The sequence below is a fragment of the Rhodotorula graminis genome (assembly GCF_001329695.1).
Source record: "Rhodotorula graminis WP1 unplaced genomic scaffold RHOBAscaffold_7, whole genome shotgun sequence".
Lineage (NCBI taxonomy): Eukaryota > Fungi > Basidiomycota > Microbotryomycetes > Sporidiobolales > Sporidiobolaceae > Rhodotorula > Rhodotorula graminis.
This window is the reverse complement of record NW_017264934.1, coordinates 1,194,225-1,208,637: the sequence shown is the minus strand read 5'-3', so window position 1 is coordinate 1,208,637 and position 14,413 is coordinate 1,194,225. Positions and strand designations below refer to the sequence as shown.

Below are 14,413 nucleotides of genomic sequence, written 5' to 3'. Positions count from 1 at the left end.
TCGATACTCGCCGGCGTCTACGCCGTCGTTACCGTCCTCCTCCTCGTCGTCGTCGTCGTCAGCATCGTCGTCGTCGAGCTCGGCAGGCGCACTCGTGCGGCCGCACAGCGGCAGCAGGCGTCGCAGGCGCACCCGCCACGTCAGCTCGAGTTCGTCGTCGTCGTCGTCGTCTCAGTCAGAAGGCGTGATTGGGGCGGCGGCGGCGGCCCAGCGCCGTGCTCGGCTCAGGCGCAGGCGCCAGCCGGCCGACGTCGAGGAGCTTTTTAGCGGCGCCGGGTCCGAGTCAGGCTCGGGCTCTGCGTCGGCGAGCGACGACGACGACGACGAGGAGGAGGAGCGCGGGGACGCCCACGCGAGCCACCGACGCCGTCGAGCTGCAGCCGAGCACGCGTTCGCCGAGGTGTCGGCCGAGGAGGCGAGCGACGACGCGACGAGCCCGAGCGGCGGCGACGAGGAGAAGGAGGAGGAGGAGGAGGAGGAGGAGGAGGAGGAGGAGAGCGAGGTCGAGCCCATGCGCATGTCGCCGCGTCGCAAGAAGCGGATCATTGCCGAGTCCGAGTCGGAGTGAGCTTTCCCTCGCCGTGTGCACTTTCACTCTCGTACGTGCCGTGCAACTCGCATTTCTCAAGCCCCTCGTCGACACGCAGAGAGCGAGAGAGAAGGAGAGAGGGAGCGAGCTGTGCAGCGTCGCTTCTACCGCCCAATCGCCTCGCCGCCTCCTGCTCCCTTGCCCTCGAGCCCGTCCTCCTCCTCTCGACCCGGCCTCGGCTCGGGCGCATCGACAGCCGCCTCTGCGACGCGGCCCATCCACTCGCGCGCAAACTCTGCGACGCTCTGGCCCTCGCTCATCTCGACGACGTCCTTCGGGTACCGATTGTGCGAGTAGCGCGGCATGCTCGACGCGCTGTCGCTCGGCGACGCGATGACGCGCAGCTCGGGCAGGTGCTCGGTCGAGGACGAGGGCGAGGAAGGGCGAGAGACGGCGAGGGCGAGGAGCGAGTCGTAGGTGAAGAGAAGGGGGTCTGTGCGCGGCGCGAACGGGTTCAGGTCGACGATGAAGACGCGCGAGGCGTCGCGCGTGATGTAGACGTCGAGGGCATCTGCAGGGAACGTTCACCAGGTGAGTATGCGCTCGACGAGGTGGCCAGGGAGAGAGGGAGAGTGAACGGCGGCGACGCACAGCTCGACATGGGCGCCTTGTCCCGGACCTCGTCCTCCCAGAACCGGGCGATGCGCTTGCGCAAGTCGAGCTGCGTCTCGGCGTCTTGCAAAAAGTCGTAGAAGGTCGTGTCGCGCTGCGAGATGCCTGTGACCCGGGCCCAAAGTGAGGTGAGCGCTGCCACGAGGCTCGAGAGGCAGGCAGAGGGGAAAAGGGTCCGGCGCACCGAGGAGCTGGTTGTCCCGGATGAAGCATCGCCACTGCTGCGAGCCGGGCATGTCGAACCACTTCTTGAGGACGAGCTCGAACGTGTACGGGCGAGACTTGAGATCGGGTCGACGTGCGTCGGCGGATGGAGCTTGAGGCGAGATGGTGAGGCGAGCGAGCGCCTCGTCGTCAATCTCGGGTGCCGGTGTCGAGCTGGAGGCGTAGTCGCCCGATGCCGGTGGCGGATAATCGACGCAGTCGTCGAACGCGTGGTCGAGGTCGTGCGAGATGAAGTCGCTCGACTTGAGGAGCAGGTAAACGTCGGCCGGGTTCTGGCACTTGAGCGACTGGCCAGGGATCATCCACGCTGCATCCTGTGGGCGCGAGATGGACGGTCAGGTGTCGGTGCGCCGACGCGCCACTGAGGCGGCGAAAGGGACGAGGACGCACTTGAGGCGACGACCAGTTGAGCTTGGGGAACACGGCGCCGTCGTACCGCTCGAGGACAGCGCGGATCTCGGCGTCGAGGTGCGGGAAGGAGAATTGCCGTGCGGGCTCGTCGTCGTCGTCGTCGCTGTCGTGGGACGAGGCGGAAGGGTCGGCTGGAGGGTCGTCGTCGTCCGAGTCGCTGAGCTCGCTGAGCCTGTGTGAGTGGCCCGTGTCAGCTTATGGCACGAAGAGAGTGCAGGACGACCGCGAGGACGCACCCCATGGGCCCGCTGCCTTCGGGGAGGAACAGGCCGTCGCTCTCGAGGTAGTCGAGGAAGTCGGCCTCGTGCGGGATGGGCCGCAGGACGGTCGCCTTTGGCGAGTGACGCTTGAAGAGCGGGTACCACGACGAGAACTGGCAGGCGAGGACGTCGCGGGTGTGCAAGGGCGGGAACAGAGGCGAGTTGGCGGACGACGAGGTTGGCGAGGCGGCGGCGTTGCTGAGGTGGGCCGAGCTGGTGCCGGCAGCCGAGGTGGATGCACAGGGAGGTACAGCCATGTCGGTAGAGCTGCACAAGGGCGGCTGTGGCTGTGTCGAGGGTAGCGAGCTGATGAAGCTCTCTCTCCACGGAGATGGTCTCGTCGCCGAACGAGCGGCTCCTGCTCACCCGCTCCTCGCGGGCGGTTCGGTCAAGTGTGCGGCTCTCTTTTAGGCCGTACCAAGTATGGCTGCACCGGATTCTCCTGGCACGGCGTCGTCGCCACGGCTCGGACAACGGCTCGCCGCCTCATCAAAGCACCGCTTTCCTCCGCCACTCTCTCCTTCGTCCCTCACCGCACCGGCAGCCTCCTCCGCCAGCCAGCTCTGCACTTCGACCTGCGAGCAGCATGGACGCCCCACCACCGCCGCACCGCACCCCGACACAGCTCTCGCTCCTCAAGCGTTCGTCGACTCAAGACGACCTCGAGCCGGCAAAGGCCCTCGACTCGCTCGACGCCGACTTTGAGCAGCCACCAGCCCGCCAGCCGACCACCTGGTACGGTCGCGCCTACGCATGGCTCATGCGCAGCGAGAACATCGAGGCGCACGGCGTCGGGCCCCTCGTCGAAGAGCAGCGCACCGACGCCCACTACCTCAGCAACTTCACCATCTGGTTCACCATGAACCTTACTATCGCAGTGCGTCCCCTCCCCCGCGAGCCGTCCTGTCGTAGCCCGAGCCATCGCCGACCTTCTTCCCCCGTTCGCAGTGCTTCTCGACCGGTACCCTCGGCCCGCTCTACTACGAGCTGTCGATGCGTGTGCGTCCCACGCGCCCTCTCTCATCTCGAGGCGAGGTGCACGAGCTAACAGCGACCCTCGCCGCCTGCAGGACTCGTTCCTCGTCATCGCCTTCTGCAACCTCTTCTCGTGCGGCCTCCCGGCCTACGTCGCCACCTTTGGCCCTCGCCTCGGCATGCGCACCATGGGCATCGCGAGGTACAGCTTCGGCTACTACCCGGCGATCCTGCCCGCCCTCCTCAACCTCGTGTCGTTCATCGGGTTCTGCGCCGTCAACTCGATCGTCGCCGGGCAGGTCCTCGCCGCCGTCAACCCGGGCGGGCTCAGCGTCAACGCCGGCATCGCCATCGTCGCGATTGTCAGCATGTTCATCTCGTTCTGCGGGTACCGCGTCCTCCACATGATCGAGCGCTGGGCCTGTGCGTCCCCCTCTCTCTCCGTCTTTCTCTTCCTCGACCCGAGACTGACCTGTCCCTCTCTCGGTATGCAGGGCTTCCGATCCTCATCTCGTTCATCCTCCTCGCCGCGTTCGGCGCGAGGCAGCTCGACGCCGCACCCTCGTTCGCGAGCGACGTCCCGGCAACCGCAGCCAACGTCCTCTCGTTCATCTCGATCGTCGTCGGCTTCACGAGTGCGTCCTCGCTTTCTGCCTTCCCCTCATACTCGTGCCGTCGTTGACTCGTGGCCGTCGCAGTCTCGTGGTCCGGCTGCTCGGCCGACTTCTGCACCTACATGCGGCCCGAGGTTGGGAGCATGCGCGTCTTCGTCCTCACCTTCCTCGGCCTGTACCTGCCGTGCGCCATCATCCAGATCCTCGGCGCCGCGTTCGGCGCTGCGGCGCTGTCGGGCCTCGTCCCGACGTGGGAGGAGGCGTTCGCCGACGGCAACGTCGGCAGCCTCGCCGGCGTCGCGCTCGAGCCGCTCCACGGCTTCGGCAAGTTCCTCCTCGTCCTGTTCTCGCTTGGCATGATCTGTACGTCCTGTCTCTCTTTGTCTGCCTTGTTGGCGGTCCTCGTCGGCCGCCTGCCTGGCTCGGGCCTCAGCCGGTCAGAGCCTGACTCTCGTCCTCCCTCCCTCGACAGCCAACAACGCCCCGACGCAATACGCCTTTTCGCTGTCGATCCAGATCGTCTTCCCCTTCCTCACGCGCCTGCCGCGTTTCTTCCTCCCCATTGTCGGCACGGCCATCTACCTCCCGATCGCCATCGCCGCCGCCGCCCACTTTGCGGCCGCGCTCAGCAATTTCCTCGGCATCCTCGGGTACTGGAGCAGCATCTTTGTCGCCATCTTGCTCGTCGAGGTGCGTCCCTCTCTCTCTCTCTCTCTCGCAGGCCCGGCCGAGTTCCCGAGCGTAACTTGACCCTCTTCCTTTTCCTCCTCCTCCCCGACTCTTCCTGTCTGCCCGTCTCCTCCCTCTCGACTCTCGCCACCTTGCAGCACTTTGTCTTCCGCAAGGGCCGATTCTCGTCGTACGACCTCGCCATCTGGGACCGCTCGTCCAAGTTGCCGCCGGGCCTCGCCGCCCTGTTCGCGTCGCTCTGCGGCGCCGCCTTTGTCGTCCTCGGCATGGACCAGGTCGTGCGTCCCCTCTCTCCCTCGCCTCGTGCAGACGGACAAGGCGCCCTCGTCGCTGCCTCGAGTACGAGCGAAACTGACGCTCCTCCTCGCCCACTCTCCCGGTCGCTCTCCTGCAGTGGTACCGCGGCATCTTTGCCAAGGCGATCTCGGGCCCCGACGCGCACGCCGGTGGCGACATAGGCTTCGAGACGGGCATGGCCGTCGCCGCCGTCGTCTTTGTGCCCTGTCGGTTCCTCGAGAAGCGGGTCTTTGGGCGATAGAGCTCGCGCGCTTTCTTTCACGATTAGACGGTTTGTAGACTCGCAGCGACTATCAGTGTTACCCGGTTTTGGTCTCGCGCGCAGCAGTCCGTGGGAGAGCAACGTGAGCAGCTCGAGCGACACGCACGCAAAGAGGCACGAGCGCGCTCGTCTCCCCTGTCGCCTCCCGAGCCCACGCTCAAAGCGCATAGAGGCAAGGGTGTCGCAGAGCTCGAGTGCCAGCTCTGCTCTCGAGCCGGCGACAGCTGAGGGGCGCTTGTCTCGCTGCGAGAGCGATCCGACTTTTGTCTCGCACGACGACGACGACGAGGCGAGACAGTTTCTCCTGGTCCCGGCACGGGCTGTCGACGCTGATGAATGACGCCGAGCGTCAGATGAATCGGAAGCGCTCTCTTTCGTGTGCGCAAAGAGCGAGAGCAGCAACTTGAGAAGGTCAAGAGCGCGCTCGAGCCCCGCAGCGAAAGTCAAGGCAGACGAGTCCCGCCTCCTGCGGCACGCCCAGGTATTGAGAGCGCTCCAAGGTCGTCGAGGAGCCTGCTCGTAGACCTAGAGATCGCTGCAGAGAGGAACGGTGCGGCTCGCCGAGTGCGTCTGAACGCTCGCCCCCTCGCCGGATTGAGAAGGTCCACTTTCCGTCACCTCGCACGCTTGCCCTGTCTCTCGCCCTTTGGCGGGCAGACCTCGACTCTGAAGCAGGGGGCGGGGTCGAATCGCAGCGTTGCCCGAGCCGAGTCCCGCATCATTCTCGCCGCGGCGGGTCGAGAGAGTGAGCCAGCCCCGGCCACGGGTGATCCCTCCTCTCGCCGGCTGGCTTAGCGCTCGGTACCGACGCCTTGCCCGACGTGCAAGTGCCTGGCCAGACTCTCGCCGCCCGCCCGCCGCCGCGCTGTGACAGACCTCGGTCCCTCCTCCTCCTCCTCACTGTTCCTCCTCGCCTCGTCCGCCTCTTCCAGCGCGAGCCCGGCTCCGTTCGTCGCTCCTTTCGTCGGTGCCCGCCCACACAAGTCGCCCACTCGGCCCCACGCACCCGTCGCGCTCGAGCATCGACCGCGCCAGCCCGACCCTCCCTCCTCCGTCAGGCCGGTCCTGCCACCCTTCCCGCCGTCGTCCCGCACCTCGCGCCATCGACGCTCAGCGCACACGCACCCTCGACGACGACGACAACCAGCATGCCCGTCGTCTACCTGCACGACAGCTCGCCCATGTCGTCCCACCTTCGGCGTCGCAGCTCGACCTCGCACTCGAACCTCGCCTCGCTCGTCACGTCGCCCGCACCGTCGTACAACGAGGCAACCGGCGTCATCCAGCTCCCGCCGTCGCCGCCGCTCCTGGCGTGGGACGACGACCGCGACCGCAAGTCGGAGAAGAGCGGGCTGGGCCTGCTCGACCTCGGCGCCGTCGGCGGCAAAGGTGCGCCGCTCGCGTGGCGGTCAGCACCAAAAGGCCGGGCGTACAGCCTGCCGCGGCCGTGGTACACGGCGATGGCGCTCGCGAGCGTCACGGTCGCCTTTGTCTTCCTCCTTTCGTACCTCGTTCCTCCCGAGTGCGTTCCTCTCTCTCCCTCCTTTTCCCGTCTTTCTCGAGCTCGCAGTCGTACTCACGAGCTCCTCGCATGTCTGCAGGTCGTCGTACCAGCCGGCGTCGCTCATGTCGCGTGTCCGGTCGACCAAGCCCGCCTGTGACCCGTACTCGTCCTTCGGCACGCTCCAGGTCGACGAGGACGACGCCGACCGGTCCACTTGGGCGCCGTTCGACGCGTCGTGCCAGCCGCCAAACTTCCTCGCCAAGTTGCGCGACGTTACCCTGCACCACCACCACGCCTCGGAGGCGTACGCCCACGCGTCCGACTTTACGTGGATGCAGAACAAGACGGCGCTCCTCATCGGCGACTCGGTCTCGCGCGAGCTCGTCGAGAACTTCTGCATCCTCATGGGCGAGGAATCCGAGGTCCTGCGCCCGGGCCACCACTGGTCGCCGCCGGCGCCGATGCGCGAGCCGGTCAAGGCCAAGCACGCGCCCGGTCGCCCGTCGCGCCTTCACTCGCGAGGGTTCCGCGTCGTGCGCGATGCCAGTCGGCCGAGGATCTGCTACGTCCCCAAGCTCGACTTTCTCGTGCGTCCCCCTTTCGCCCAACCTTCCCCGCTCAGGCCTCGAAATTCGAGCCGTCACTAACTTTCCCGTCTCTCGCTTCCTGCAGCTCGTCTCGGTCTTCCACTTCGGCCTCGACCAGGAGGACTACTGGCGCGACTCGCCCATGCGCATGCCGCAGTACGAGGCGCCGGGCATGTTCGAGCACCGCCTTCACGACATGATCCAGCCGCTCGTCGAGAACATTCGCGCCGACGGCCGCCGCACCGCGCCCGACTACGTCGAGGTGTCGAGCGGCATGTGGGACCTCGCTCGCTGGGCCGAGCAGGACATCGCCGCCGGGCGCAGCACGACCGACGAGCTCAGCAAGGACCGCGTGACGTGGTACCGCTTCCGCGTCGGCCAGATCATGGAGCATGTGCGCTCGGCGTTCCCTCAAGCCAGGTCGCACGTGTGGCGCACGATGCACTACCCGACCGACCAGGTCGCCGAGCAGGACTACTTCCTCGTGAGCCCGCCTTTCTCCCTTTCCTCTCTCTCCCTCTCTCCCCCGCATCGAGTTCCTGACTCTTTTTCTCTTCCCCTCTCACAGGACAAGATCAATCCTCGCAAGGCCAACGCGTCGACGCCTGAACCACCCTTGTTCGCCCACAGCCGCGTCCACCAGATCGACCAGCTCGTGCGCGGCCTCGTCCTCCGCTCTACGTCCGCCTCGGCCGCCTCGGCTTCCTCAAAGGTCGGCGCCGTCGACGACGTCGTCGTGGCGAACGCGCCTCATCCCGAGTTCCGCCTCAACGAGTTCGGCACGCTCCTCAAGGGCCACGAGGCGCACGCCCGGGACCGCCTGCACGGCACGCCGACGTTCGCGCACGTCTTGTGGAGCGACATCATGCTGTACGAGCTGTGGCGAGGCGTGCAAATGGGCGAGGCGCGCTCGGTGCGCGTCTGAGGAGGAGCCGGTGGGTGGTCCGCCAGGCGCGCTCGGGCCCCTCGACGAGGTCCACCCTCGCATGTTTCGTTTTTACCCTGTCGCTCTCCCTTCTTCGCATTTTCTGTCACCCTGTACCCCTCGCATACCCTCCTCTCTTGTAGCTCTCCCTCGTCACGTCCTCGCATCTGTCATTATACATCGTCCTCCTCCCTTGACCTCGAGAATGAGAGCAAGCCCTTGAGTCGAATCTCGCCGCACGCTCTCGAGGGACGCGGGCATAAGCGCTCGAGGAACCGAGTTGCACATGCGCGAGAGGGACGCAAAGAGGCTACGGCTCAAGATGCGGCGCGAGGGAGGAAGAATAGGGGAGCGCGAGAGGGAGGGAAAGTCGAAGGAGGGGTATCGGGGGAGGGACGACGCTAAACTGCAGCGAGCCGCTCGTGGTCCAACAAAATACGGAAGGCTGATGCTCATGATAAGGAGGGGGAGGATGGGAGGCGAGGCGAGAGGCTCAGGACGAGTACTGGAACGGCGTGCTGAGCCACGACTCGTAGGACGACGAGAGCGACGGGTCGGCCGTGATCTTGAGCGCACTGCAGGCGTGACGGGAGAGGTCGTCGTTGTCAATGAATGCCCTCGTCGACGAAGAAGGAAGGAGGAGGGAGGGAAGGAGAGAAAGAAGGAAAGGACGAACCGGATGAGGACGCGGTAGCTGACGCCGGCGGACGCGGTACCCGGCGTGCCGTCCTTGTTGGTGTACTTGCCGTCGAGCGTGTACTCGTAGTCCGAGTAGGGGTAGGGCCCGTTGACGAGGTAGTCGCGAGGCGGGTAGTAGTCGGGCGCAAAGATGCTGCCGACGGTCGGCACGTCGTTGAACAGGGCCGGCGTCGCACGAGGGCGCAGGTCGTTCTTCGAGCGCTTGGCGAGGCGCGATGTCGGGTTGGTGACCGACGGGATGGTGCCCTGGAAGTCAATGTCGCCGGCGACGAGGTCGACTCGGAGGCGGCGAGTGCCGGCTGAGGGGAACGAAGACGACGTCAGGTCGACTCGGGCTTGATGGAACACAGAGAGAAGGCTCGTCGCAGGACGCACCGGCGAGGCGGAAGAAGACGGTGGGCGCGTTCGAGCGAGAGACGGTGATAGGCGCCGTGGCGATGTCCTGGCCGACGGCGAGGAACGGCAGGTTCGGGCCGAGAGCGGCGCCCGTCGTGTCGAGAACTGCGGGTCAAGGGACGTCAGGTACGTCCTCTCGTACCAGGAGAGGAGGATGGGGCGCACCTGGCATGTCGATCATGCGCGACGCGAGGCCGAAGAAGGGGACTGCATGATGGGGACGGTCAGGATCACGCTCGGCCTGTACCACGATCAAGGACCGGCTTGGGACGCACCGGTGAAAGCCTGCACTTGCGCCGACGCGCTCGTGCCGCGGACGTCGATGAAGCCCGAGTAGATCGGGAACTCGGCCGTCTGCTGGTTCGAGTAGCGCAGGGCGGTGAAGACGACCGTGACCGACGCCGAGCCGCCCGCCGGGACCGTGACCGAGTTGTCCGAGTAGCTGATCCTGAACAGCGGCGTGTCGATGTCGTCGGGCGAGGTGGAAGGGATCACGTCGCTCTGAACGCCCTGCGCGAGGAAAGGAAGGGAGGGTCAGTGCGCGTCTTGTTTGCCGACCCGCTCTCGGCGCACAGGACGCACGTTGTCGTAGGTGGCCATGCCCTGGGCGATTGTCGAGCTGAACGTGTAAGTGACGGCGTCCGAGTTGCGGTTCGAGAGCGTGAGGCGCTGAGTGCGGCTCGGGAAGCCCGTGTCGTTGAGCTCGAGGACGGCCGGGGTGATGAGCGTCTTGGCGGCGAGGGCGGCACCAACGTCGATGCGACCTGCGCTCAGGGAGGGTGTCAGAGCTGGAAGGAAGAGAGAGAGGCGCGAGGAGGGAGAAGAGGGAGCGCACCTGCGCCCTGCGAGATGACCGAGTCGAGCGTCGAGCTGCCGTACGTGTTCGGGATGGGCGCCGACGTCGTCATGAAGAGGCTCTTGAGCTGCTGAGGCGACAGGTTCTCGTTCTTGCGCTGCGACAGGATGAGGGCGTACGCGCCGGCTGCGGTCAAATCGAGGCAAGGTCAGTTTGACCTTCTCAAGTCGAACCCCTCGGCAGGGAAGACGAGGACGCACCGACGAGAGGGCTAGACTGGCTCGTGCCGCGCATGATGCCGAGGCCGCCGACGACCGTCGACAGGATGTTGGTGCCCGGCGCCGTGATGGACGGGTACAGGTTGAGGTCGTTGGTCGGGCCGTACGACGAGTAGTACCTGAGGGACGGCGCCTCTGTCAGTGTCGGGAGGCTCGAGAGAACGAGGGAGAGGGTGCGCACGAAGCAGTGCCGCCGGTGACGCCGTCGACGACGCCCGAGACGAGAGGGCCGAACGGGAACGTGATCGGCTGGCCCCTCGGCGTCGACTTGAACAGGTCGAGGAGCTGTGGACGAGGCGTCGACGTCAGGACGTGGAAGAGGGACGCGAGAAAGAGGAGCTCGGGACGCACCCGCACGCCATCCTCGTAGCGCAGGCCGCCGACCGCCTCGAGCCCGGTCGTCCCGACGTTGAACTGCGGCAACGTGAGCGTGTTGGGGCTGTTGTAGATGAGGACAATCTTGCTGTGTGCATGGACGAGAGGGCATAAAGTCAGTACCGGTGCGGGCGAAAGAGGAGAGAAAGTGGGAGAGAGAGAGAGGGAGAGCGGGACGCACGCGCCCGCCTTGGCCAGGTTGTTGAGCTTGACGGCGAAGTCGCACCCGCCTCGGCGCACGACGACGACCCGGTTCACGAGGCTCGGCGTCGAGCTCGGGAGGGCCGTGCACGCATCGCTGGCGACGTTCGGGTCGGTCGAAGTAAAGTACAGGAGCGAGGTGCGCGTGATGTTGAACGGCATCGGCGACATGTACGGCACCGTGCCGCGGTTGCGCAGCGTCGCGTTGTAGGCGACCCAGTAGATCGGGTCGCTGCGGACAAGAGATGAAGTCTCAGGACGAGGAACGTGCGCGAGAGAGGGATGGAAAGGAGGAGACGCACGTTGCGCCCACGGCGGTCGTCGCCAGCCCAGCCGCCGGGCCCTCGGCAAAGAAGAGGCCCTCAGTGCGGTCGTTGCCGGCCGACGCGACGACTGCGACGCCCTGACTCGCGAGGTACTCGGCCATGATCTGGGTCGGCGAGTTGTTGGTCCAGCTGACGACGCTCCCGAGCGAGACGTTGATGACGTCGACGCCGTCATGCAGGGCGCGCATCATGGCGGCGACCATCTGCGACGCGTGACTCGAGGTCAGAAGGTATCCGGGGCAGGGTCCGTGCGAGGGAAAGGGGGAGACGCACAATGTCGTCGCTCGCGATCTCGTTGCAGCCCGTGATCTGCGCGCAAGAGGCCTGTCAGGCCCAGATCATGACGACGAGGTGAGAGAGAGGGAGCGTACACGGTAGTGGCCGAGCGTGGCCTGAGGCGCGACGCCCGAGACCCCGTACTGGTTGGCGAGCGCGCCGATGATGCCCGTCACGTGCGTGCCTGTGGGACGAACAGCTCGTCAGTGACTCGCGCAAGACGGCGAGGGACTAGGTAGGTGGGCGGACCGTGGCTAGTACAGGTCGTGACTGCGCGCGAGGGGGACGTGCGGGTCAGTAGTGGCTCGGGAACGGGCGAACGAGTCAGGGTGAGGCTCACAAGGGTCGTCGTCGGGCACAGGCGTGTTGTCGCCGTTGTAGTTGTCGCCGCAGAAGTCGTAGCCGAACGAGATGTGGCACCCGGGGCCGAAGCAGCCGCCGAGGATCGGGTTGGTGTAGTCGACGCCCGAGTCAAGAACGGCAATCTGCGGACGGCCGCCTCGTCGACAGAGTCAGGAGACACGCTCTCGTACGAAGACGTGGCGCGAGAGGGGGGCGCACCTTGACGCCGGCGCCGAGGATGCCCGAGTTGTGCAGGCCGTCGATGCCCGTCTCGACGTGCGGGTAGAACGTGTCGCCGGCGTAGGCCGACGCCGGCGGGAACGTCGTCGCGCGCTTCTCGAACGACGACGAGGTGCGCTTGGCGAGGCGCTGCGACGCCATGGACGAGGTCGAGACATAGTCGTCGACGGCCGGCTCGCGCGGCAGGTAGATCTTCTGCACGGGCCAGACGCGCTGTGTGTTCGAGGGTCGGTCAGGTTCCCGGCTTGGCGTGTCGTCCTCGAGGATGAGTGGGTGGGACGCACCTTGACGCCGTCGATCTTGGAGAGCTCGTCGAGCGAGACGCCGTCGGGCACCTGGATGCTCGCACCGTGGAAGACGTCCGGGAGCGACTCGAAGCGCTGGCGGACCGTGTACTTGATGCCCTTGCGCTCGACTGCGGCGAGCGTGCGGCTCAGGGCCTGCGAATGCGAGGCGGTGAGCTTGTGATCGTCGCCAAGGCGGAGCGCGGGTTGAACGAGACGAAGGGGTAGGGACTCACGGCAAAGGGGGTGAGGCCGCGCTTGGACAGGGAGCTCGACGAGGCATCGACCTCGACAAAGTAGCTGTTGCGCACGTAGCGCGAAGTGGCCGCGTCGTGCTGCTGGAAGGCCGCCGAGACCGAGAAGAGGGCGACGAGGGCGACGGCGAGCAGCGCCATCTTGAGGCGGGCGCGGGCGGCGGGTGCGGGGTGGGACGACCGCGAGAGGGAAGGAAAGCACAGCCGAGGCGCACACAAGCAAGTCTAGAGGGCGAGAGAGCGACGAGAGGGACGAGCGACAACAACGCTGCCAACTCCGAGTCTCGACTTTCGGCGCACGTGCACCGTGATCGACCGAGCCTCGCACGCTCGCTCGCGACAGCTCAAGGTTCGCTCGAGGCGCAACACACTCGATGATGCAGGGCACGGCAGGTACAGAAGGGAGCCCCCGCCTCCCCCCGAGTCGCACTCGGAGGGTACAGCGGCGCAATCGAACCCTCTCTCGCCGACCGCCGCACGGCTCATGCGCTCGACAGCGAGTGCGCGTACGACATCCACGCCTGGCCGAACCTGCGAGGCGGAGCAGGCAAAGTCAGGACGAGGAAAGGGACGAGGACCGCAGAGGACAAGTCGACGTACTCGATCAAGGACGCCGTGATGCCCGCCCAGCTCTTGACGGCTTCGGCAGACCGCTCGAGGTCGAGCGCGTCGTACACTGCAGGCATGGTGAGCTCGGTAAGGGCGTGACGAGGCGAGGAGAAGGACCAAGGAGGAGGGACGCACCGGCAAAGATGCCCTCGGCGACGAGGCGTACTCGCTCGACCCTCGACTCGCGCACCTCACTCCTCAGCTGCTTGAGCGTCCTCCGCTCACTCTTGACCCGGTCCCTGAGCCTCTTCTGCTCCTCGCGCCGCTCGTCGTCCACCCCTGCCCCACCGGCCGCTCCTCCCGCTCCTCGACCCTTGCCCAACGCCGCCGCGTCCTCCCAAAACTCGTACTCCTCGAGCTTCTTCTCGGCCTCGACCGTCTTGCGCCGAGCGCTGCGCCCGGCAGCGTACAGGACGCGCCGCTCGCGCTGGACCTGGACGAGGCCGACGAGGGCGGCGCCGAGCGCGGCATAGTCGGACAGCTTGTCGGCGCGGGCCGTGTCGCGTGTCGAGAGCGGGACGAGGCGCAGGCGCGAGAGGAGGTACAGGTTGTCGGCGAGGACGGCGACGGCCTCGAGGGTGGCGTGGACGAGGTGGAAGAGGCGGGAGAAAGGTGGGGTGGGGTGGGGCGGTGGCGAATCGGCGGGCTTGGCTGTTGCTGTCGAGAGTCCTAATAGAGACGAGGGAAAGTAGGGGAGGCCGGCCGCTGTCGCAAAGAGGTTCTGGAGGGCGAGGAGCCGGCGGATGGCTGCTAGGGACGAGACGACGGCGAGGAGGCGGACGAGGGCCGGTTTCGGCAAGGCATGGCGGCGCAGGTGGAGGGACAGGCGTAGAGAGTACTGTACGAGGCGCTGTAGGCAATGGCGAGGTCAGTTGCGCTCCTTGGCGAAGTCCCCGGCGCGGCGTGTGGGGGAAGGAGGACGAACGAGGGTGGCATCGCGTCCCGGTGCGCCGTGCAAGAATCGAGTGGCTCTCTGTCGAGTAGTGAGGTTCGGCGGGTGGACGTGCACGAACTGGGGGGTACGACGAGAGGGTGAGCCCGGGTCCGAGGTGTGGGCGAGAGATGAGGACGAGGCGGACCTTTGTCACTGGCGGGAGGACGTGCGGCACCGGGACAGGGCTGGTGGGAGCGGCCGGAGGCGTCTGGTGAGCCATGCTGAGTGCCGGACGAGCGCGGCGGGGCAGAGTCGAGGGGAGAGCCGCTGTCGTTCGCTCGTGGCTCTCTCCCCTCGTCACCAACATGCTCAATCACCAGGGCTGGGTCGATGCACTGCTCCCACCTGCGCCAGAGAAGCGTCCACGCCGACGGCCAGTCCCGACTGATCCTGTGCGCCCCTCCCTCTTGCCCCCCTCCTGCACCGCCTCGCCTCCTCATCTCTCGCCCTCC

The 14,413-nt window shown here is 66.6% G+C and overlaps 5 protein-coding genes across 5 annotated transcripts; 2 read left to right on the top strand and 3 right to left on the bottom strand.

Annotated features, from left to right (window-relative positions):
• Window positions 1-658: 658 nt before the first annotated feature.
• RHOBADRAFT_37029 (uncharacterized protein) lies at window positions 659-2,354 on the bottom strand (the record flags this gene model as incomplete). The annotated part of the gene is made up of 5 exons (XM_018413403.1): window positions 659-1,100; window positions 1,181-1,306; window positions 1,386-1,740; window positions 1,817-1,999; window positions 2,061-2,354. 5 exons carry the CDS (start codon window positions 2,352-2,354, stop codon window positions 694-696), a joined length of 1,365 nt encoding a protein of 454 aa, XP_018271075.1. The 3' UTR covers window positions 659-693.
• A 503-nt stretch (window positions 2,355-2,857) lies between these two features.
• RHOBADRAFT_15409 (uncharacterized protein) lies at window positions 2,858-4,914 on the top strand (the record flags this gene model as incomplete). Its single annotated transcript, XM_018412258.1, has 8 exons — window positions 2,858-2,974; window positions 3,046-3,096; window positions 3,168-3,495; window positions 3,567-3,707; window positions 3,771-4,049; window positions 4,159-4,376; window positions 4,514-4,654; window positions 4,795-4,914. The coding sequence occupies 8 exons, from the start codon at window positions 2,858-2,860 to the stop codon at window positions 4,912-4,914; spliced, it is 1,395 nt and encodes a 464-aa protein (XP_018271074.1).
• Window positions 4,915-6,083: 1,169 nt separating this feature from the next.
• Window positions 6,084-8,142, top strand: RHOBADRAFT_53929 (uncharacterized protein; the record flags this gene model as incomplete). The annotated part of the gene is made up of 4 exons (XM_018417064.1): window positions 6,084-6,457; window positions 6,537-7,026; window positions 7,112-7,510; window positions 7,595-8,142. The coding sequence occupies 4 exons, from the start codon at window positions 6,084-6,086 to the stop codon at window positions 7,949-7,951; spliced, it is 1,620 nt and encodes a 539-aa protein (XP_018271073.1). The 3' UTR covers window positions 7,952-8,142.
• Window positions 8,143-8,214: 72 nt separating this feature from the next.
• On the bottom strand, window positions 8,215-12,559 carry RHOBADRAFT_53928 (uncharacterized protein; the record flags this gene model as incomplete). The annotated part of the gene is made up of 19 exons (XM_018417063.1): window positions 8,215-8,526; window positions 8,628-8,949; window positions 9,026-9,151; window positions 9,212-9,253; window positions 9,322-9,556; window positions 9,629-9,810; window positions 9,882-10,028; window positions 10,103-10,239; window positions 10,302-10,405; window positions 10,472-10,583; window positions 10,677-10,928; window positions 10,999-11,225; window positions 11,296-11,331; window positions 11,394-11,482; window positions 11,548-11,568; window positions 11,639-11,783; window positions 11,860-12,093; window positions 12,165-12,320; window positions 12,401-12,559. 19 exons carry the CDS (start codon window positions 12,557-12,559, stop codon window positions 8,445-8,447), a joined length of 2,808 nt encoding a protein of 935 aa, XP_018271072.1. The 3' UTR covers window positions 8,215-8,444.
• A 215-nt stretch (window positions 12,560-12,774) lies between these two features.
• Window positions 12,775-14,182, bottom strand: RHOBADRAFT_53927 (uncharacterized protein; the record flags this gene model as incomplete). Its single annotated transcript, XM_018417062.1, has 5 exons — window positions 12,775-12,949; window positions 13,019-13,094; window positions 13,163-13,877; window positions 13,953-14,039; window positions 14,107-14,182. Coding segments are annotated over 5 exons (1,003 nt in total), but the record flags the coding sequence as incomplete, so codon positions are not given.
• Window positions 14,183-14,413: the final 231 nt, after the last annotated feature.